At 44.4% G+C, this 24,413-nt stretch overlaps 1 protein-coding gene across 1 annotated transcript in view; it reads left to right on the forward strand.

Annotated features, from left to right (window-relative positions):
• Positions 1–829: 829 nt before the first annotated feature.
• LOC115123785 (germ cell nuclear acidic protein-like) overlaps positions 830–24,413 on the forward strand; it is a gene marked incomplete at its 3' end in the record, with an annotated part of 49,436 nt that continues 25,852 nt past the window's right edge. Inside the window, exons 1-8 of the mRNA XM_029653144.2 lie at positions 830–906; positions 1,198–1,284; positions 1,527–1,633; positions 1,860–2,937; positions 5,469–5,646; positions 9,681–9,803; positions 17,044–17,115; positions 19,322–19,396. Coding sequence (XP_029509004.2) covers positions 1,528–1,633; positions 1,860–2,937; positions 5,469–5,646; positions 9,681–9,803; positions 17,044–17,115; positions 19,322–19,396 — 1,632 coding nt within the window. The remainder of the gene's footprint in view (positions 907–1,197; positions 1,285–1,526; positions 1,634–1,859; positions 2,938–5,468; positions 5,647–9,680; positions 9,804–17,043; positions 17,116–19,321; positions 19,397–24,413) is intronic.

Genomic DNA, 24,413 nt, shown 5'->3' on the forward strand with positions numbered 1-24,413 from the left:
CCCGACAGGATGCTCTCAATTGTGCACCTGTAAACTTTTGTGAGGGTTTTAGGTGACAAGGCACATTTCTTCAGATGCGGAAAATGTGGTAGATTGAGATGCAGCCCGTATCAGATATCTCTAGCTTAAACTGACAGGTTTTGATGGCGATTCTTTTCCATTACGTTACTTAGATTGACGCATGGGTGAAATTATGTTACTTAGATTGGCCTCATGGTGAAATCCCTGAGCGGTTTCCTTCCTCTGCTGCAACTGAGTTAGGAAGGACGCCTGTATCTTTGTAGTGACTGGGTGTATTGATACACCATCCAAAGTGTAATTAATAACTTCACCGTGCTCAAAGGGATATTCAATGTCTACCAATAGGTGCCCTTCTTTACGAGGCATTTAAATAAAACCATGATCTTTGTGGTTGAATCTGTGTTTGAAATTCACTGCTCAACTGAGGGACCTTACAGATAATTATATGTGTTGGGGCACAGAGATTAGTTAGTCAATCAAAAATAATTTAAACACTTTTTTGTGTTTAAATTATTGAGTCCATGCAATTTTTTGAGTCCATGCAATTTATTATTATACTTTGTTAATTAAACACATTTTTACTCCTGAACGTATTTAGGCTTTCCATAACTAAGGGTTTGAATACTTATTTACACAAGTAATTTCAGTTTTTTTTACATTTATTTTTTTACTAATAAAAAAAAAATCCATATTAAATGCAGGTTGTAACCCAAGATAATGCCGAAAAAGTCAAGGAGTGTTAACACTTTCTGAAGGCACTGTATTATGAATAAGTTTTTACACTCTTCTAATATAACGTGGGGGACATTTTGAAACGATAAAAAAATTATGTGACCCGGAAGTGATTTTGTTTTGTTGCTGAGACGATGACGTGTCTGTTTTGTGGTACGTTACAGTCGAAACCGTATTTATGTAATATCTTTGGTTTAAGAGTTTAACCTAACATCAGCTGTAAAAAAACAACAACAACTATGTTGTTGTAGTACTAATTGTACCAAGTAAAAACACTCATGACAACAACGTAAAACTGTGAAGCTAATTGTGCCTAGCTAACCTTTACGAATTAGCTAGACCTTGGTCACTGCTGGCTGTACATGCCAAAATGTATTTTGTGTTGTTAAACTAGCTATAGATCCACTGTCGTATGTTTGCAAGCCGTATGATATTTTTCACTAGCCTGCTGAGGAGAGGACTCTGTGTGAAACCATTCTGGAACCATCGTTACCAAAACGCTTCGGTGGTATTACTGAATGAGGTTGTATTGTGAGTATGCATAACAATTCACTTTATTTTGTATGAACTATAGACAATCTAATGCTTGTGGCGTGTGAAATGGCTAGCTAACGTTAGCTAGATGGTTTATCAACACACGTCCCATCTATTCTCGGGATGCTAACGTTATTATGGTGCTCTTTCTCTATCGTTAGCTAGATGGTTTATCAACACACGTCCCATCTATTCTCGGGATGCTAACGTTATTATGGTGCTCTTTCTCTATCTTGAAGCATGACTGCACTGTCAGACTTGGAGCCTGCTAAAAAGAGACAGCGGGTTGAATTTGGCCTCCAAGCACCTGTCGGCTCAAGGAGCCCTCTTTCATTGGCTTTTAAAGGTAACACTCCCTGAGCAGGGAATATTAAATGACCCTCTGTGTAAATCTGATTGTGGATTTTTCTTCAGTTCCATTGTTTTTCTCAAGTTATTTTTTTTGAGTTGTTTGATTTTCTGATGTGTTTTTGCGGTAGGCCTATAGGCTACACTCACTATGACTTACCAGTCAAGTTAATTATGATCGAGGTTGATTCACATTATGTTGTCTTTTGTGTCCTCTCCATTAGCAAGTTCCAAAGAGGCAAGTCTACACGCAATGGAGGGGCAGCAGCATAGTGCCAAAGCAACATCTCTTAGTCAGAAAAACAATCCCAAGTCCCAACAGAATAACCTTGATAAGTGGCTGTTGGAACTTCCCCAAAGCACCACAAGCCCAGCTTCTGACATGTGTGAAGCTGCTGAACAACAACTGGAGGATGTAGAGATGGTGAGTCCAGACAGCTCCGAGTCTGGCTGCAGTCACAAGATCCAGTTTATGGAGACCGAGACCGAGGCCCAGACCCACAGTTCAGACTCTGAGGAACCTGTTGTCTCTAGTATTATAGACCTGGAGGATGAAGAGACAGCGCCCTTAACACCATCTGACAGCTTAAAGGATCACAAACCCGTCTTGCAAATCACCACAGATCACAGTCCTGTTTCGGAGGTCTCCACAGATCTCAAGCCGGTCTCGCAAGTCACCACGGATCACAAGCCGGTCTCGGAAGTGCCCACGGATCACGAGCCGGTCTCGGAAGTGCCCACGGATCACAAGCCGGTCTCGGAAGTGCCCGAGGATCACAAGCCGGTCTCGGAAGTGCCCGAGGATCACAGCCCGGTCTCGGAAGTGCCCAAGGATCACAAGCCGGTCTCGGAAGTGCCCAAGGATCACAAGCCGGTCTCGGAAGTGCCCAAGGATCACAAGCCGGTCTCGGAAGTGCCCAAGGATCACAAGCCGGTCTCGGAAGTGCCCAAGGATCACAAGCCGGTCTCGGAAGTGCCCACGGATCACAAGCCGGTCTCGGAAGTGCCCACGGATCACAAGCCGGTCTCGGAAGTGCCCAAGGATCACAAGCCGGTCTCGGAAGTGCCCAAGGATCACAAGCCGGTCTCGGAAGTGCCCAAGGATCACAAGCCGGTCTCGGAAGTGCCCACAGATCACAAGCCGGTCTCGAACGTGCCCACAGATCCTAAAGGGAACAGTGGTGAGCAAATGGAGGAGACCGTGAGCCAGATCAACAGGGATCTGGACAAGCAGCAGGACACAGAAAGATCCTCCTCCAAGGGCCAAGGAAAAATAACAGACTTCTTCGCCCCATCCACAAGGTACAGTATTGAATACCTGGTGCTGTAGAAGTAACCCATTTAAATACAGAATTCTGGGTTCACGCGCTTTACATTCAAATATGCAAGAGAGCAAAATTACGTCACGTCTTAGATTCACGGACATATGACTTTGTACTATCTCAAGATTATATAGTCTAAGCATCCTCAATTACACGTCAGGTATAGGCTTCATTACAAATGTTGGTTGATAGGACAGTGGTGGTACCAGCAGGTGAGGACCGTGGGGGTACCAGCAGGTGAGGACAGTGGGGGTCCCAGCAGGTGAGGACAGTGGGGGTCCCAGCAGGTGAGGACAGTGGGGGTCCCAGCAGGTGAGGACAGTGGGGGTACCAGCAGGTGAGGACAGTGGGGGTACCAGGAGGTGAGGACAGTTTTTGAGAGCTGAGAATTCTTTGTCCTTTGTCGTTCCACCTCAAAAAGTACAAGAGGATTTAAACACCCACCGTCTCAGATTGTTCTGGAATCATTTGTTGTTAGAAACAGATCAGACTAGCATTCCTGTAACACTCATTTGTGGAAAATACAATTTGATCTCTGAAGGAAGAAAGCTAATTGAGTGCATCCAAATTGGCCATTTTTTGTGTATTTATTACGATCCACATCAACAACTCTTCCTGGGGTCCACAGGAAACATGACATAAGACATAGTACAGAACATTATTAGTCAAGGACTGAAATGCATTTAAAACATCACACACAGCCTACATGTCTGTACATACACACTACATGTCTGTACATACACACTACATGTCAGTACATACACACTACATGTCAGTACATACACACAACATGTCTGTACATACACACTACATGTCTGTACATACACACTACATGTCTGTACATACACACAACATGTCAGTACATGCACACTACATGTCAGTACATACACACAACATGTCTGTACATACACACAACATGTCTGTACATACACACTACATGTCTGTACATACACACTACATGTCAGTACATACACACTACATGTCAGTACATACACACAACATGTCAGTACATACACACTACATGTCAGTACATACACACAACATGTCAGTACATACACACAACATGTCAGTACATACACACAATACCTAGGTCTAATACAACATTTGTATTTATATGATTAATTTGCATTTATAATCACTGACCTAGACAACCAGGTGAGGGGAGTTCCTACCTAATCACTGACCTAGACAACCAGGTGAGGGGAGTTCCTACCTAATCACTGACCTAGACAACCAGGTGAGGGGAGTTCCTACCTAATCACTGACCTAGACAACCAGGTGAGGGGAGTTCCTACCTAATCACTGACCTAGACAACCAGGTGAGGGGAGTTCCTACCTAATCACTGACCTAGACAACCAGGTGAGGGGAGTTCCTACCTAATCATTGACCTAGACAACCAGGTGAGGGGAGTTCCTACCTAATCACTGACCTAGACAACCAGGTACAAGTGAACAGTAAAAACCAGCAGTCACTAGACCAGGGTTCCCCAACTAGCGGCCTGCGAGGTGAATCTGGTCTGCGAATAGTTTATAGGTGCTATATTTACATTCAATAAATATAGTACCTAACATCCGATTTGGACCAAACGTTTTTCTAACAATGAGCAAGACATGAGGAATCCACGCAAATATATACTTCACTTCAGACTTAAAAAAATAAAAGTTAGTTAGGCCTATGTGTAAGTAATTAAGTAGGTTACTCCTGTTATGGTTGTAAACAAAGATCTGTAAGGATATGAGTCGACTTGCCGTCCGGCTCAGTATGCTCGTTTCTCTTGGTTGACCTTTTTAACATTTTTGAATTAGTATTTTTCAACGATAAAGTTGTTTCAGGGGCAAGTTGTGAAGCTTCTTTATGGGTTTTTTCACTATTAGGCTACTGACCAATAGAACACCTAGCCGAATTTGAATGTTATTCATACTATTTTAATTTGTGGATAGGTTTTTATCGTGACAGTTATTTGTGTTCCTGTTGTGGCTGTTGTGACTCACCAAGTGGTGGAGAAAATATGGCAACAGAAGAATCAATGTCTTCCTGTCAGTACAGAGATCAAGTCAATGTCTTCCTGGCAGTGCAGAGATCAAGTCAATGTCTTCCTGTCCGTACAGAGATCAAGTCAATGTCTTCCTGTCCGTACAGAGATCAAGTCAATGTCTTCCTGTCCGTACAGAGATCAAGTCAATGTCTTCCTGTCCGTACAGAGATCAAGTCAATGTCTTCCTGTCCGTACAGAGATCAAGTCAATGTCTTCCTGTCCGTACAGAGATCAAGTCAATGTCTTCCTGTCCGTACAGAGATCAAGTCAATGTCTTCCTGTCCGTACAGAGATCAAGTCAATGTCTTCCTGTCTGTGCAGAGATCAAGTCGATGTCTTCTAGATTGTTCTGATGTCTTCTTAAGATGTTTATTATAAACTGTGTTGCTCGTGCATCCTGTTGTTGATCTATTGCATTTATTTTTTCTTCTTCAGTGTCGTGTTAAAGTTGTTTCTCTTTTTTTCAACGTGACAGTGCCCAAGCTCCTTCGGAGAAACATCGCAGAGACGGAGAGGACGGCCCTCCACCGTCGCCACCGTACGATTCCAAGTGGCTGGGAAGCCCCATCAGTGATCTGAGGAGAATGCCACAGTGTGGTTGTCCACTCCCACCACTGAAGAATATTCCTGACCGTCACACTGTCATGATCAGGGTGAGAGAGAGGGAGAAGCTCCTTGGAAAACTAACTGAATGCTTTAGTCTAAGCCAGTGGGGTCAAACCCCATTAGTCCAAACCAGTGGGGTCCAAGCCAGTGGTGTCAAACCCCATTAGTCCAAACCAGTGGGGTCCAAGCCAGTGGTGTCAAACCCCTTTAGTCCAAACCAGTGGTGTCCAACCCCTTTAGTCCAAACCAGTGGTGTCCAACCCCTTTAGTCCAAACCAGTGGTGTCCAACCCCTTTAGTCCAAACCAGTGGTGTCCAACCCCTTTAGTCCAAACCAGTGGTGTCCAACCCCATTAGTCCAAACCAGTGGGGTCCAAGCCAGTGGTGTCAAACCCCATTAGTCCAAACCAGTGGGGTCCAAGCCAGTGGTGTCAAACCCCTTTAGTCCAAACCAGTGGTGTCAAACCCCTTTAGTCCAAACCAGTGGTGTCCAACCCCTTTAGTCCAAACCAGTGGTGTCCAACCCCTTTAGTCCAAACCAGTGGTGTCCAATCCCTTTAGTCCAAACCAGTGGTGTCCAAGCCAGTGGGGTCAAACCCCTTTGGTCTCAGCCAGTGGGGTCAAACCCCTTTAGCCTAAGCCAGTGGGGTCAAACCCCTTTAGCCTAAGCCAGTGGGGTCAAACCCCTTTAGCCTAAGCCAGTGGGGTCAAACCCCTTTAGCCTAAGCCAGTGGGGTCAAACCCCTTTAGTCTAAGCCAGTGGGGTCAAACCCCTTTGGTCTCAGCCAGTGGGGTCAAACCCCTTTGGTCTCAGCCAGTGGGGTCAAACCCCTTTGGTCTCAGCCAGTGGGGTCAAACCCCTTTGGTCTAAGCCAGTGGGGTCAAACCCCTTTGGTCTCAGCCAGTGGGGTCAAACCCCTTTGGTCTCAGCCAGTGGGGTCAAACCCCTTTGGTCTCAGCCAGTGGGGTCAAACCCCTTTAGCCTAAGCCAGTGGGGTCAAACCCCTTTAGCCTAAGCCAGTGGGGTCAAACCCCTTTAGTCTAAGCCAGTGGGGTCAAACCCCTTTAGTCTAAGCCAGTGGGGTCAAACCCCTTTGGTCTCAGCCAGTGGGGTCAAACCCCTTTGGTCTAAGCCAGTGGGGTCAAACCCCTTTGGTCTCAGCCAGTGGGGTCAAACCCCTTTGGTCTCAGCCAGTGGGGTCAAACCCCTTTGGTCTCAGCCAGTGGGGTCAAACCCCTTTGGTCTCAGCCAGTGGGGTCTAAGCCAGTGGTGTCAAACCCCTTTAGTCTAAGCCAGTGGGGTCAAACCCCTTTAGTCTAAGCCAGTGGTGTCAAACCCCTTTAGTCTAAGCCAGTGGGGTCAAACCCCTTTAGTCTTAGCCAGTGGGGTCAAACCCCTTTAGTCCAAACCAGTGGGGTCAAAGTCCTTTAGTCCAAACCAGTGGGGTCAAACCCCTTTAGTCCAAACCAGTGGGGTCAAACCCCTTTAGTCTCAGCCAGTGGGGTCAAATCCCTTTAGTCCAAACCAGTGGGGTCAAAGTCCTTTAGTCCAAACCAGTGGGGTCAAACCCCTTTAGTCTAAACCAGTGGGGTCAAACCTCATTATTCCAAACTAGTGGTGTCTAAGCCAGTGGTGTCTAACCCCATGGTGGGCTGAGCATCTGGTGGTTTTGTTATTTCCTTTGAATTTGTTCCTTACTAATCACTGACCTAGACAACCAGGTGAGGGGAGTTCCTACCTAATCACTGACCTAGACAACCAGGTGAGGGGAGTTCCTAACTAATCACTGACCCAGACAACCAGGTGAGGGGAGTTCCTAACTAATCACTGACCTAGACAACCAGGTGAGGGGAGTTCCTACCTCATCACTGACCTAGTCAACCAGGTGAGGGGAGTTCCTAACTAATCACTGACCTAGACAACCAGGTGAGGGGAGTTCCTACCTCATCACTGACCTAGTCAACCAGGTGAGGGGAGTTCCTACCTAATCACTGACCTAGACAACCAGGTGAGGGGAGTTCCTACCTCATCACTGACCTAGACAACCAGGTGAGGGGAGTTCCTAACTAATCACTGTCCTAGACAACCAGGTGAGGGGAGTTCAGGGCAACAGTGGGTTAAACTGCCTTGTTCAGGGGAACAGTGGGTTAAACTGCCTTGTTCAGGGGAACAGTGGGTTAAACTGCCTTGTTCAGGGGAACAGTGGGTTAACTGCCTTGTTCAGGGGAACAGTGGGTTAAACTGCCTTGTTCAGGGGAATAGTGGGTTAACTGCCTTGTTCAGGGGAACAGTGGGTTAAACTGCCTTGTTCAGGGGAACAGTGGGTTAAACTGCCTTGTTCAGGGGAACAGTGGGTTAAACTGCCTTGTTCAGGGGAACAGTGGGTTAAACTGCCTTGTTCAGGGGAACAGTGGGTTAAAATGCCTTGTTCAGGGGAACAGTGGGTTAAACTGCCTTGTTCAGGGGAACAGTGGGTTAAACTGCCTTGTTCAGGGGAACAGCGGGTTAACTGCCTTGTTCAGGGGAACAGCGGGTTAAACTGCCTTGTTCAGAGGAACAGCGGGTTAAACTGCCTTGTTCAGGGGAACAGTGGGTTAAACTGCCTTGTTCAGGGGAACAGTGGGTTAAACTGCCTTGTTCAGGGGAACAGTGGGTTAAACTGCCTTGTTCAGGGGAACAGTGGGTTAAACTGCCTTGTTCAGAGGAACAGTGGGTTAAACTGCCTTGTTCAGGGGAACAGTGGGTTAACTGCCTTGTTCAGGGGAACAGTGGGTTAACTGCCTTGTTCAGGGGAACAGTGGGTTAAACTGCCTTGTTCAGGGGAATAGTGGGTTAACTGCCTTGTTCAGGGGAACAGTGGGTTAAACTGCCTTGTTCAGGGGAATAGTGGGTTAACTGCCTTGTTCAGGGGAACAGTGGGTTAAACTGCCTTGTTCAGGGGAACAGTGGGTTAAACTGCCTTGTTCAGGGGAATAGTGGGTTAAACTGCCTTGTTCAGGGGAATAGTGGGTTAACTGCCTTGTTCAGGGGAACAGTGGGTTAAACTGCCTTGTTCAGAGGAACAGTGGGTTAAACTGCCTTGTTCAGGGGAACAGTGGGTTAAACTGCCTTGTTCAGGGGCAGAATGACAGATTTTTTTTGTTTAACTTTGTCAGCTTGGGGACTTGATCAAGCAACCTTTACGGTTACTGGCCCAATGCTCTAACCACTAGGCTACCTGTCTCTAACCACTAGGCTACCTGTCTCTAACCACTAGGCTACCTGTCTCTAACCACTAGGCTACCTGTCTCTAACCACTAGGCTACCTGTCTCTAACCACTAGGCTACCTGTCTCTAACCACTTGGCTACCTGTCTCTAACCACTAGGCTACCTGCCTCCAACCACTAGGCTACCTGCCTCCAACCACTAGGCTACCTGCTCTAACCACTAGGCTACCTGTCTCTAACCACTAGGCTACCTGTCTCTAACCACTAGGCTACCTGTCTCTAACCACTAGGCTACCTGTCTCCAACCACTAGGCTACCTGCCTCTAACCACTAGGCTACCTGCCTCTAACCACTAGGCTACCTGCCTCTAACCACTAGGCTACCTGCCTCTAACCACTAGGCTACCTGCCTCTAACCACTAGGCTACCTGCCTCTAACCACTAGGCTACCTGTCTCTAACCACTAGGCTACCTGTTTCTAACCACTAGGCTACCTGTCTCTAACCACTAGGCTACCTGCCTCTAACAACCTTTACGGTTACTCGCCCAATGCTCTAACCACTAGGCTACCTGTCTCTAACCACTAGGCTACCTGTCTCTAACCACTAGGCTACCTGTCTCTAACCACTAGGCTACCTGTCTCTAACCACTAGGCTACCTGTCTCTAACCCACTAGGCTACCTGTCTCTAACCACTAGGCTACCTGTCTCTAACCACTAGGCTACCTGTCTCTAACCACTAGGCTACCTGTCTCTAACCACTAGGTTACCTGTCTCTAACCACTAGGCTACCTGTCTCTAACCACTAGGCTACCTGTCTCTAACCACTGGTGATGCCGTTCATGTTCTCCTCATGCTGTATTTTCTCTTCAACAGACAGACCTCCTTCAAACAGGCAAAGTTCCTGTTCCCTACCCCAACAAGTTCAGAGACACCTGGGACGAGGTCCACGTGAAAATGCCCTGTTCAAAGAGCAGCCTATTCCCTGTAGGAAATCAGGTACTGCTTCTACCGTAGTTACACTTTGTACACTTCATGTTTGAAACTGGACTCACTAACTACAAGTGTTGTTGATAACTTACAAGTGATCTTCCGAGCTACATCTTTTTTATTTTTTATTTTATTTCACCTTTATTTAACCAGGTAGGCTAGTTGAGAACAAGATCTCATTTGCAACTGCGACCTGGCCAAGATAAAGCATAGCAGTGTGAACAGACAACACAGAGTTACACATGGAGTAAACAATTAACAAGTCAATAACACAGTAGAAAAAAGAAAAAAGGGGGGGAGTCTATATACATTGTGTGCAAAAGGCATGAGGTAGGCGAATAATTACAATTTTGCAGATTAACACTGGAGTGATAAATGATCAGATGATCATGTACAGGTAGAGATATTGGTGTGCAAAAGAGCAGAAAAGTAAATAAATAAAAACAGTATGGGAATGAGGTAGGTGAAAATGGGTGGGCTATTTACCAATAGATTATGTACAGCTGCAGCGATCGGTTAGCTGCTCAGATAGCTGATGTTTGAAGTTGGTGAGGGAGATAAAAGTCTCCAACTTCAGCGATTTTTGCAATTCGTTCCAGTCACAGGCAGCAGAGTACTGGAACGAAAGGCGGCCGAATGAGGTGTTGGCTTTAGGGATGATCAGTGAGATACACTTGCTGGAGCGCGTGCTACGGATGGGTGTTGCCATCGTGACCAGTGAACTGAGATAAGGCGGAGCTTTACCTAGCATGGACTTGTAGATGACTTGGAGCCAGTGGGTCTGGCGACGAATATGTAGCGAGGGCCAGCCGACTAGAGCATACAAGTCGCAGTGGTGGGTGGTATAAGGTGCTTTAGTGACAAAGCGGATGGCACTGTGATAGACTGCATCCAGTTTGCTGAGTAGAGTGTTGGAAGCCATTAGGGAAAGAGCTGATCTCCAGGGCAGAAAGTATTCATACCCCTTGACTTATTACACATTTTGTTGTTACAGCCTGAATTCAAAATGGATTCAATAAATGCAACCCCCCCCCCCCCATAATGACAAAGTGACAAAAATCAGAAATATCTTACTTACATTACTCTTCACACCCCTAAGTCAATACGTTAGAATTACCTTTGGCAGCGAGGTCTCTTAAGAGCTTTGCACACCTGGATTGTACAACATTTGCACGTTTGATTATTTTCTAAATTATTCAAGCACTGTCAAATTGCTTATTGTTAATTGGTCAAGTCTTGCCATAGATTTTCAAGCCGATTTAGGTCAAAACTGTAACTCAGCCGCTCAGGAACATTCACTATTTTGTTGGTAAGGTGAATTAATCTCCTAGTGTCTGGTGGAAAGTAGACAGAACCAGGTTTTCCTCTAGGATTTTGCCTGTGCTTAGCTCCATTCTGTTTCTTTTTTATCCTGAAAAACTCCCCAGTCCTTAATGATTACAAGCATACCCATAACATGATGCAGCCAACACTATGCTTAAAAATATGGGGAGTGGTACTCAGTAATGTGTTGTATTGGATTTGCCCCAAACATAACACAGTATTCAGGAAAAAAAAAAGTTAAATGCTTTGCCACATTTTTTGCAGTATTATTTTAGTGCCATATTAAAAAACAGGATGCATGTTTTGGAGAGAAAAATATATTATGTACGAGCTTCCTTCTTTTCGTCCTGTTGATTAGGATTGATAGGTAATTATCATACTGAAACATGGTATCAGAAGTGGCTCGGAAAACACACGTTTGTTATTTTTGTAGCTAAGTACAGTATAGGCGCAGTTATTGTGGAGTAACTACATTGTTGATCCATCCTCCGTTTTCCTCCGTTAAAGTCACCATTGGCCTCATGGTGAAATCCCTGAACGGTTTCCTTCCTCTCCGGCAACTGAGTTTGGAAGGATGCCTTTATCTTTTTTTAGTGTAATTAATACGTTCACCATGCTCAAAGGCATGCTCAGTGTCTGCTTTTTTATTTATTTTTAACCCATCTACCAATAGGTTCCCTTCTGTGCCAGGCACTGGAAAACCTCCCTGGTATTTGTGGTTGAATCTGTGTTTTGAAATGCACTGCTCGACTAAGGGACCTTACAGATAATTGTATGTGTGGGGTACAGAGATGAGGTAGTCATTCAAAAACTTGTGAAGCAAATGTATTATTTAGGCTTGCCATAACAAAGGGGTTGAATACTTAATTGACTCAAAACATTTCAGCTTTTCATTTTGTATTCATTTGTAAAAATGGCAAAAACATTATTCCACTTTGACATTATGGGTTATTGTGTGTAGGCCAGCGACAAACATCTATATTTAATCTATTTTTTAAATTCAGGCTGTAACGTAACAATATGTGGATGAAGTCAAGGGGTTTGAATACTTTCTGAAGGCTTTGTGTCTAATTACACTCAACAAAAAAAAATATATATATATATATATATATATTATATATATACGGAAGTATGTGGACACCCCTTCAAATTAGTGGATTCTGCTATTTCGGCCACACCCGTTGCTGACAGGTGTATAAAAATTGAGCACACAGCCATGCAATCTCCATAGACAAACATTGCCAGTTGAATGGTCTTACTGAAGAGCTCAGTGACTTTCAACATGGCATCGTCATAGGATGCCACCTTTCCAACAAGTCAGTTCGTCTTCCCTGCCTAGGGCTTCCCCAGTCATCTGTGAGTAGTGCCAACTGTAAAGTTTGGTATAGGAGGAATAATGATCTGGGGCTGTTTTTCATGGTTCGGGCCTCTTAGATCCAGTGAAGTGTGAACCTTTCCAACAAGTCAGTTTGTCAAATTTCTGCCCTGCTAGAGCTGACCCCCGGTTAACTGTAAGTGCTGTTATTGTGAAGTTGAAATGTCCAGGAGCAACAACGGCACAGCCGCGAAGTGGTAGGCCACACAATCTCACAGAACAGGACCACTGAAGTGCATAGCACTTAAAAATCATCTGTCCTCGGTTGCCTTAATGAGTTCCAAACTGCCTCTGGAAGCAACGTCAGACACAGGAACTGTTTGTCGGGAGCTTCGTGAAATGGGTTTCCATGGCCGACCAGCTGCACACAAGCCTAAGATCACCATGCTCAATGCCAAGCTTCGGCTGGGAATGGTGTAAAGCTCGCCACCATTGGTCTCTGGAGCAGTGGAAATGTGTTTTCTGGGGTGATGAATCACACTTCACCATCTGACAAATCTGGGTTTGGCAGATGTGAGGAGAAGGCTACCTGCCCCAATGCATAGTGCCAACTGTAAAGTTTGGTGGAGGAGGAATCACGGCCCGGGGCTGTTTTCCATTTTTCGTGCTAGGCCCCTTAGTTCCAGTGAAGGGACATTTTAACACTTCGGCATACAAAAACATTCTAGACAATTCTGTGCTTCCATCTTTGTGGCAACAGTTTGGACAAAACCGTTAACTGTTTCAGCATGACAATGCCCTCCCATGCACAAAGTGAGGTCCATACAGAAATGGTTTGTTGAGATCGGTGTGGAAGAACTTGACAGGCCTGTACAGAGCCCTCACCTCAACCTCACCGAACACCTGTGGGACGAATTGGAACACTGACTGCGAGCCAGGCCTAATCGCCCAACATCAGTGCCCGACCTCACTAATGCTCTTGTAACTGAATGGAAGCAAGTCCCTGCCTCAACGTTCCAACATCTAGTGGAAAGCCTTCCCAGAAGAGTGGAGGCTGTTATGGCAGAAAAGGATGGGGAACAACTGGGACATTTTCAGCTTCTAGGATGTTTTTTACAGATCCTTGCGCCATGCATGCTGATACGTGAGTGGCGGCAGACGGACGGGCCTCAAGATCTCATGGTATTTCTGTACATTCAAATTGCCAAAGATAAAATGCAATTGTGTTTGTTGTTCATAGCTTATGCCTGCCCATAGCATAACCCCACCACCACCATGGGGCACTCTGTTCACGACGTTGACATCAGCAAACCGCTAGCTCACACAAAGCCATACACGCTGTCTGCCATCTGCCCGGTACAGTTGAAACCAGGATTCATCCGTGAAGAGCACACTTCTCCAGCGTAAGGTGAGCATTAGTCGGTTACGACGCCGAACTGCAGTCAGATCAAGACCCTGGTGAGGATGACGCGCAGATGAGCTTCCCTGAGACGGTTTCTGACAGTTTGTGCAGAAATTCTTTGCTTGTGCAAACCCACACGCTTTCATCAGCTGTCTGGGTGGCTGGTCTCAGACGATCCCTGCAGGTGAAGAAGCCGCATGTGGAGGTCCTGGGCTGCCGTGGTTACACTGTGGTCTGCGGTTGTGAGGCCGGTTGGACGTACTGCCAAATTCTCTAACTTTATGTTAGCGAAATTAACATTAACTTCTCTGGCAACAACTCGGGTGGACATTCCTACAGTCAGCATGCCAATTGCACGCTCTATTAAAACTTCTGTGGCATTGTGTTGACAAAACGGCACATTTTAGTGGCCTTTTCTCGTCCCCAGCACAAGGTGCACATGTGTAATGATCCGTTTAATTCAGCTTCTTGTGAAAAATAGCTTGATGTGGAACATTTCTCTGATTTTTATTTTATTTATTTCTGCTCATGAAACATGGGACCAACACTTTACATAATAAGACTATGCATAGGGGTGTACCGGTACAGAGTCAATGTGCGGGGGGCACCATTTAGTTGAGGTAATATATAGATATAGGTAGAGTTCTTAATACGACTATGCATAGATGTTAAAACCAGGATTAGCAGCGGTGTAAAAGAGGGGGAGAGGGCAATAGTCTGGCAAGCCCTTTGATTAGGTGTTCAGGAGTCTTATGGCTTGGGGGGGGTAGAAGCTTGTGGAGGTCCTGGGCTGCCGTGGTTACACTGTGGTCTGCAGGATTAGCAGCGGTGTAAAAGAGGGGGAGAGGGCAATAGTCTCTTATATTTTTGTTTCAGTGTCATTCTAACAAATCAACAATAATATAAATAGGTTATATCCTTGGGAAGTTGTTCAAATGTTGTGTGTGTAGACAGTTGAAGTTGGAAGTTTACATACACCGTAGTCAAATACATTTAAACTCTGTTTTGCACAATTCCTGACATTTAATCCTAGTAAAACTCCCTGTCTTAGGTCAGTTAGGATCACCACTTTATTTTAAGAATGTGAATTGTCAGAATAATAGTAGAGAGATTTATTTCTTTCAGCTTTTATTTCTTTCATCACATTCCCAGTGGGTCAGAAGTTTAGATGCACTCAATTAGTATTTGGTAGCATTGCCTTTAAATTGTTTAACTTGGATCAAACATTTCGGGTAGCCTTCCACAAGCTTCCCACAATAAGTTGGGTGAATTTTGGCCCATTCCTCCTGACAGAGCTGGTGTAACTGAGTCAGGTTTGTAGGCCTCCTTGCTCGCACATGATTTTTCATCAGTTCTGCCCACATATCTATGGGATTGAGGTCAGGGCTTTGTGATGGCCACTCCAATACATTGACTTTGTTGTCCTCAAGCTGTTTTGGCACAACTTTGGAAGTATGCTTGGGGTCATTGTCCATTTGGATAACCCATTTGCGACCAAGCTTTAACTTCCTTCTTGAGATATTGCTTCAATATTTCCACGTAATTCTTTCCTCATGATGCCATCTATTTTGTGAAGTGCACCGATCTCTCCTGCAGCAAAGCACCCCCACAACATGATGCTGCCACCCCCGTGCTTCACGGTTGGGATGGTGTTCTTCAGCTTGCAAGCCTCCCCCTTTTTCCTCCAAACATAACGATGGTCATTATGGCCAAACAGTTCTATTTTTGTTTCATCAGACCAGAGGAAATTTTTACAAAATGTACGATCTTTGTCCCCATGTGCAGTTGCAAACCGTAGTCTGGCTTTTTTTTGGTAGGTTTGGAGCAGTGGCTTCTTCCTTGCTGAGTGACCTGTTATGTCGATATCGGACTCGTTTTATTGTGGATATCAGATACTTTTGTACTTTTTTCCTCCAGCATCTTCACAAGGTCCTTTGCTGTTGTTCTGGGATTGATTTGCACTTTTCGCACCAAAGTAAGTTCATCTCTAGGAGACAGAACGCGTCTACTTCCTGAGCGGTATGACAGCTGCGTGGTCCCATGGTGTTTATACTTGCGTACTATTGTTTGTACGGATGAACGTGGTACCTTCAGGCGTTTGGAAATTGCTCCCAAGGATGAACCAGACTTGTGGAGGTCTATAATTTTTTTTTTCTGAGGTCTTGGCTGATTTCCCCATGATGCCAAGCAAAGAGTCACTGAGTTTGAAGGTAGGTCCTTGAAATACATCCACAGGTACACCTCCAATTGACTCAAATTATGTAAATTATCCTATCAGAAGCTTCTAAAGCCATGGCATAATTTTCTGGAATTTTCCAAGCTGTTTAAAGGCACAGTCAACTTAGTGTATGTAAACTTCTGACCCACTGGAATCGTGATTAAGTGAAATAATCTGTAAACAATTGTTGGAAAAACGACTTGTCACGCACAAAGTAGATGTCCTAACCAACCAAAACTATAGTTTGTTAACAAGAAATGTGTGAAATGTCCGACCTAAGTAAATGTAAACCTCCGACTTCAACTGTCAAATAAAATCAATCAGGGCATTAATCAATCAGGGTATTAGCATTAATCAATCAGGGTATTAGCATTAATCAATCAGGGTATTAGCATTAATCAATCAGGCAATCAGGGTATTAGCATTAATCAATCAGGGTATTAGCATTAATCAATCAGGGCATTAGCATTAATCAATCAGGGCATTAGCATTAATCAATCAGGGTATTAGCATTAATCAATCAGGGCATTAGCATTAATCAATCAGGGTATTAGCATTAATCAATCAGGGTATTAGCATTAATCAATCAGGGTATTAGCATTAATCAATCAGGGTATTAGCATTAATCAATCAGGGCATTAGCATTAATCAATCAGGGCATTAGCATTAATCAATCAGGGTATTAGCATTAATCAATCAGGGCATTAGCATTAATCAATCAGGGCATTAGCATTAATCAATCAGGGTATTAGCATTAATCAATCAGGGCATTAGCATTAATCAATCAGGGCATTAGCATTAATCAATCAGGGTATTAGCATTAATCAATCAGGGATACTAATAAAGGCATTAGTTTTGTGATGATGCAAATCAATATCATGTCTTAGGAAGAACCGACCACTAACCCTGACCTGTACGATCAGGAAGGATTAGGCGGAGGAGGATGATGATGATGATGATGATGGTGGTGTTTACCTTCCTGGTTTTGCAGGAACTGCAGGAACGGTGGGAACTCATCCAGAAAGCTTTAAACAGAGAATTTTGCAGTTCCCATGATGTGAAGGTAAGTTAATGACTACATTGATATTTTGTTTGTTCACTGTGTAGCAATTTTCTTTTTTTTTGTAAATGTGTTTTTATTTAACCAGGTAGGCCAGTTGAGAACACCTTTATTTAACCAAGTAGGCCAGTTGAGAACACCTTTATTTAACCAGGTAGGCCAGTTGAGAACACCTTTATTTAACCAGGTAGGCCAGTTGAGAACACCTTTATTTAACCAGGTAGGCCAGTTGAGAACACCTTTATTTAACCAGGTAGGCCAGTTGAGAACACCTTTATTTAACCAGGTAGGCCAGTTGAGAACACCTTTATTTAACCAGGTAGGCCAGTTGAGAACACCTTTATTTAACCAGGTAGGCCAGTTGAGAACACCTTTATTTAACCAGGTAGGCCAGTTGAGAACACCTTTATTTAACCAGGTAGGCCAGTTGAGAATACCTTTATTTAACCAGGTAGGCCAGTTGAGAACACCTTTATTTAACCAGGTAGGCCAGTTGAAAACACCTTTATTTAACCAGGTAGGCCAGTTGAGAACACCTTTATTTAACCAGGTAGGCCAGTTGAAAACACCTTTATTTAACCAGGTAGGCCAGTTGAAAACACCTTTATTTAACCAGGTAGGCCAGTTGAAAACACCTTTATTTAACCAGGTAGGCCAGTTGAGAACACCTTTATTTAACCAGGTAGGCTAGTTGAAAACACCTTTATTTAACCAGGTAGGCCAGTTGAAAACACCTTTATTTAACCAGGTAGGCCAGTTGAGAACACCTTTATTTAACCAGGTAGGCTAGTTGAGAACACCTTTATTTAACCAGGTAGGCTAGTTGAAAACACCTTTATTTAACCAGGTAGGCCAGTTGAGAACACCTTTATTTAACCAGGTTAGGCCAGTTGAGAACACCTTTATTTAACCAGGTAGGCCAGTTGAGAACACCTTTATTTAACCAGGTAGGCCAGTTGAGAACACCTTTATTTAACCAGGTAGGCCAGTTGAGAACACCTTTATTTAACCAGGTAGGCCAGTTGAGAATACCTTTATTTAACCAGGTAGGCCAGTTGAGAACATCTTTATTTAACCAGGTAGGCCAGTTGAGAACACCTTTATTTAACCAGGTAGGCCAGTTGAGAACACCTTTATTTAACCAGGTAGGCCAGTTGAGAACACCTTTATTTAACCAGGTAGGCCAGTTGAGAACACCTTTATTTAACCAGGTAGGCCAGTTGAGAACACCTTTATTTAACCAGGTAGGCCAGTTGAGAACACCTTTATTTAACCAGGTAGGCCAGTTGAGAACACCTTTATTTAACCAGGTAGGCCAGTTGAGAACACCTTTATTTAACCAGGTAGGTCAGTTGAGAACACCTTTATTTAACCAGGTAGGCCAGTTGAGAACACCTTTATTTAACCAGGTAGGCTAGTTGAGAACACCTTTATTTAACCAGGTAGGCCAGTTGAGAACACCTTTATTTAACCAGGTAGGCCAGTTGAGAACACCTTTATTTAACCAGGTAGGCTAGTTGAGAACACCTTTATTTAACCAGGTAGGCCAGTTGAGAACACCTTTATTTAACCAGGTAGGCCAGTTGAGAACACCTTTATTTAACCAGGTAGGCTAGTTGAGAACACCTTTATTTAACCAGGTAGGCCAGTTGAGAACAAGTTCTCAGTTACAATTGCGACCTGGCCAAGATAAAGCAAAGCAGTGCGACAAAAACAACAACAGTTACACATAAACAAACGTACAGTCAATAACACAATAGAAAGATCTATGTACAGTGTGTGCAAAATGTAGAAGAGTAGGGAGGTAAGGCAATAAATAGGCCCTAGTGGGGAAATAATTACAATTAATTAATTATTATTATTTACTATTTACATTGCATCAAGCAATGTATTCAACATGTACAGTATCTATTGTTGACCAGATGCATCAATATTAGATATTATTAGTATTATTATTGAGAGAGGATGTTTTATGTGGTGTTAAAATGCCTATCCACTGTGTTATCAAAGAGAGGACCTATCTATCAAATCCATTATTGTATAAATAATACATGTTATTACCCGAATCGGCCATGAGATGGCACCAAGATCCCAGATATCAAGGCAAAGATACTTACTGCCAAAAAACAAACAAACAAAAAAGAAAGCACGCGCGTCCCTCTACTGAACATTGTTTTTAATGACTTTTATTGGTGTCCCCGTTTTTAAGAATGCCATATTGAAGTACAATGTCGCTCATGCCAAGAGATGGGACTTCACAGCTCTTCATTTGTTCTGCAACAAGGTAAGAAAATAATGTTCTTGGTTTTTAACCTTTAACCCCACCTTCTAAAATATAGTCATCAGGTGGACCGTTTGGGTTCAAGGACATCTGAAAAATAAAATCCTTTTCTCTGGCCCCATCCGTTTAAACAGCAGGGTAGCCTAGTGGTTCGAGCGTTGGACTAGTAACCGGAAGGTTGCAAGTTCAAATCCCAGAGCTGACAAGGTACAAATCTGTCGTTCTGCCCCTGAACGGGCAGTTAACCCACTGTTCCTAGGCCGTCATTGAAAATAAGAATTTGTTCTTAACTGACTTGCCTAGTTAAATAAAGGTAAAATTAAAATAAAATAAACACACACACACACACACACACAAAATCAGCATCTGGTTTTAAGAACCACTATTAAACTAATCATGTTTTAGTATCCATGAATATACCAGTCAGATTGGCATAAACCACAGGGCTGTAGTGATCTAGTCTGGTGCTAGGTTCATGTTTTTAGTATCCATGAATATACCAGTCAGATTGGCATAAACCACAGGGCTGTAGTGATCTAGTCTGGTGCTAGGTTCATGTTTTTAGTATCCATGAATATACCAGTCAGATTGGCATAAACCACAGGGCTGTAGTGATCTAGTCTGGTGCTAGGTTCATGTTTTTAGTATCCATGAATATACCAGTCAGATTGGCATAAACCACAGGGCTGTAGTGATCTAGTCTGGTGCTAGGTTCATGTTTTTAGTATCCATGAATATACCAGTCAGATTGGCATAAACCACAGGGCTGTAGTGATCTAGTCTGGTTCAGACAATGATCTGAACAATGACAATGTTCAGACCAATGAACCGTTCATACGGAGTCAGTTACAATCTGCCTCTCTAAAGACCGCAACCGTTATACAGCAGACGCTGTACTTTTAGCTGTGTATTATCAGTGAAATGTTACCTTTTTTTAAAAATAAAAAATAGTTTTGAAGTGACAAACTGATTACATTTATCACTGTCTGTCTTCCCCTATTAATATTTAGGTCTTACAAATCGCTGGTAAAAAAACAACAACAACGACAGATTAAATAACTCATGAATCTGTAAATTGTGAATAACTTACTCTGGGGACTAGCCTCTTTACTGTCTGAAACTCAATGGTGTCTAGGATGACGTCGTCCCCACAGTGACTGTACGTACATACCCCGACCAGAAGCCATGGATTACAGGCAACACCCACACTGAGCTAAAGGGTAGAGCTGCCGCTTTCAAGGAGTGGGACTGAAACTTGGAAGCTAATAAGAAATTCCGCTATGCCCTACGACGAACCATCAAACAGGCAAAGCGTCAATGCAGGACTAAGATAGAATCGTACTACACCGGCTCTGACGCTCGTCGGATGTGGCACGGCCTGCAAACCATTACAGACTACAAAGGGAAGCACAGCCGAGAGCTGCCCAGTGACACAAACCTACCAGAAGAGCTAAACTACTTATATGCTAGCTTTGAGGCAAATGTCACTGAAACAACATGCATGAGAGCACCGGCTGTTCCGGAAGACTGTGATCACGCTCTCTGATGTGATTAAGACCTTTAAACAGGTCAACAGTCACAAGGCCGCAGGGCCGTACGGATTACCAGGATGTGTACTGCGAGCATGCGCTGACCAACTGGCAAGTGTCTTCACTGACATTTTCAACCTCTCCCTGTCCGAGTCTGTAATATCAACATGTTTTAAGAAGAACACCATAGTGCCTGTGCCCAAGAACACCAAGGTAACCTGCCTAAATGACTACAGACCTGTGGCACTCACATCCGTAGCCATGAAGTGCTTTGAAAGGCTGGTCATGGCTCACATCAACACCATTATCCCAGAAACCCTAAACCCACTCCAATTTGCATACCGCCCCAACAGATCCACAGATGATGCAATCTCTATTGCACTCCACACTGCCCTTTCCCACCTGGACAAAAGGAACACCTATGTGAGAATGCTATTCATTGACTACAGCTCAGTATTCAATACCACAGTGCCCTCAAAGCTCATCAGTAATCTAAGGACCCTGGGATTAAACACCTAGGTAACACATCCACCACGCTGGTCCTCAACACAGGGGTCCCTCAGGGGTGCGTGCTCAGTCCCCTCCTGTACTCCCTGTTCACTCATGAATGAACGGCCAGGCACAACTCCAACACCATAATTAAGTTTGCCGATGACAGAACAGTGGTAGGCCTGATCACTGACAATGAATAGACAGCCTATAGGAAGGAGGTCATAAACCTGGCCGTGTGGTGCCAAGACAACAACCTCTCCCTCAACGTGATTAAGACAAAGATGATTGTGGACTACAGGAAAAAAGAGGACCAAGCACACCCCCATTCTCATCGCCGGGGCTGCAGTGGAGGAGGTTTAGAGCTTCAAGTTCCTTGGTACATGGTCCAAAAACACCAAGACAGTTGTGAAGAGGGCACGACAAAACCTATTCCCCCTCAGGAGACTGAAAAGATTTGGCATGGGTCCTCAGATCCTCAAAATGTTCTACAGCTGCACCATCGAGAGCATCCTAACTGGTTGCATCACTGCCTGGTATGGCAACTGCTCTGCCTCCGACCGCAAGGCACTACAGAGGGGTAGTGCGTACGGCCCAGTACATCACTGGTGCCATGCTTCTTGCCATCCAGGACCTCTATATCAAGCGGTGTCCGAGGAAGGCCCTAAGAATTGTGAAAGACTCCAGCCACCTAAATCATCGCCTGTTCTCTCTGCTACCGCAAGGCAAGCGGTACCGGAGCGCCAAGTCTAGGTCCAAGAGGCTTCAAAACAGCTTCTACCCCCCCCAAGCCATAAGACTCCTGAACACCTAATCAAAGGGCTTGCCAGACTATTGCCCTCTCCCCCTCTTTTACACCACTGCTAATCTTTGTTTTAACATCTATGCATAGTCGTATTAAGAACTCTACCTATATCTATATATTACCTCAACTAAATGGTGCCCCCCGCACATTGACTCTGTACCGGTACACCCCTGCATCTAGTCTCACTATTGTTATTTTTACTAACGCTCTTTAATTAATTACTTGTTACTTTATTTTCTAATTCTTATCTGTATTTAAAAATAATCTGTGTGTATATATATATTTATTTTAACTGCTTTGTTGGTTTAAGGGCTTGTAAGTCGGCATTACACTGTATGGTTGTATTCGGCACAAGTGACTAATCAAATGTAATTTGATAGATCATTTACCAGGCCATACAGCCCAGCGAAGACCTGGATGCACTCAGTGATGAGAGAGCTGCCTTATTGGATGTCTTATCCTAGTGGCAAACTCACCATCCTCTACTCATCTCTCTGTCTCTGTCTGCCTGTGTCTCTGTCTTATCCTAGTGGCAAACTCACCATCCTCTACTCATCTCTCTGTCTCTGTCTGCCTGTGTCTCTGTCTGTCTTATCCTAGTGGCAAACTCACCATCCTCTACTCATCTCTCTGTCTGTCTGTGTCTCTGTCTGTCTTATCCTAGTGGCAAACTCACCATCCTCTACTCATCTCTCTGTCTCTGTCTGTCTGTGTCTCTGTCTGTCTGTGTCTCTGTCTGTCTTATCTAGTGGCAAACTCACCATCCTCTACTCATCTCTCTGTCTCTCCCTCCCTTTGTCTCTGTCTGTCTTATCTAGTGGCAAACTCACCATCCTCTACTCATCTCTCTCTCTCTCTCTGTCTCTCCCTCCCTTTGTCTCTGTCTGTCTGTGTCTCTGTCTGCCTGTGTCTCTGTCTGTCTTATCCTAGTGGCAAACTCACCATCCTCTACTCATCTCTGTCTCTGTCTGCCTGTGTCTCTGTCTGTCTTATCTAGTGGCAAACTCACCATCCTCTACTCATCTCTCTGTCTCTGTCTGTCTGTGTCTCTGTCTGTCTGTGTCTCTGTCTGTCTGTGTCTCTGTCTGTCTGTGTCTCTGTCTGCCTGTGTCTCTGTCTGTCTTATCTAGTGGCAAACTCACCATCCTCTACTCATCTCTCTGTCTCTCTCTCTCTCTCTCTCTGTCTCTGTCTGTCTGTGTCTCTGTCTGTCTGTGTCTCTGTCTGCCTGTGTCTCTGTCTGTCTTATCTAGTGGCAAACTCACCATCCTCTACTCATCTCTCTGTCTCTGTCTGTCTGTGTCTCTGTCTGTCTTATCTAGTGGCAAACTCACCATCCTCTACTCATCTCTCTGTCTATGTCTGTCTGTGTCTCTGTCTGCCTGTGTCTGTCTGTCTTATCTAGTGGCAAACTCACCATCCTCTACTCATCTCTCTGTCTGTCTGTGTCTCTGTCTGCCTGTGTCTCTGTCTGTCTTATCTAGTGGCAAACTCACCATCCTCTACTCATCTCTCTGTCTCTGTCTGCCTGTGTCTCTGTCTGTCTTATCTAGTGGCAAACTCACCATCCTCTACTCATCTCTCTGTCTATGTCTGTCTGTCTGTCTCTGTCTGCCTGTGTCTCTGTCTGTCTTATCTAGTGGCAAACTCACCATCCTCTACTCATCTCTCTGTCTCTCTCTCTCTCTCTCTCTCTGTCTGCCTGTGTCTCTGTCTGCCTGTGTCTCTGTATGTCTTATCTAGTGGCAAACTCACCATCCTCTACTCATCTCTCTGTCTCTCTCTCTCTGTCTCTCTGTCTCTGTCTGCCTGTGTCTCTGTCTGCCTTATCTAGTGGCAAACTCACCATCCTCTACTCATCTCTACTCATCTCTCTGTCTCTCCCTCCCTTTGTCTCTGTCTGTCTGTGTCTGTCTGCCTGTGTCTCTGTATGTCTTATCTAGTGGCAAACTCACCATCCTCTACTCATCTCTCTGTCTCTGTCTGCCTGTGTCTCTGTCTGTCTTATCTAGTGGCAAACTCACCATCCTCTACTCATCTCTCTGTCTCTGTCTGTCTGTGTCTCTGTCTGCCTGTGTCTCTGTCTGTCTTATCTAGTGGCAAACTCACCATCCTCTACTCATCTCTCTGTCTCTGTCTGCCTGTGTCTCTGTCTGTCTTATCTAGTGGCAAACTCACCATCCTCTACTCATCTCTC

Source organism: Oncorhynchus nerka, unplaced genomic scaffold, assembly GCF_034236695.1.
Source record: "Oncorhynchus nerka isolate Pitt River unplaced genomic scaffold, Oner_Uvic_2.0 unplaced_scaffold_1630, whole genome shotgun sequence".
Classification (NCBI taxonomy): Eukaryota; Metazoa; Chordata; class Actinopteri; order Salmoniformes; family Salmonidae; genus Oncorhynchus; species Oncorhynchus nerka.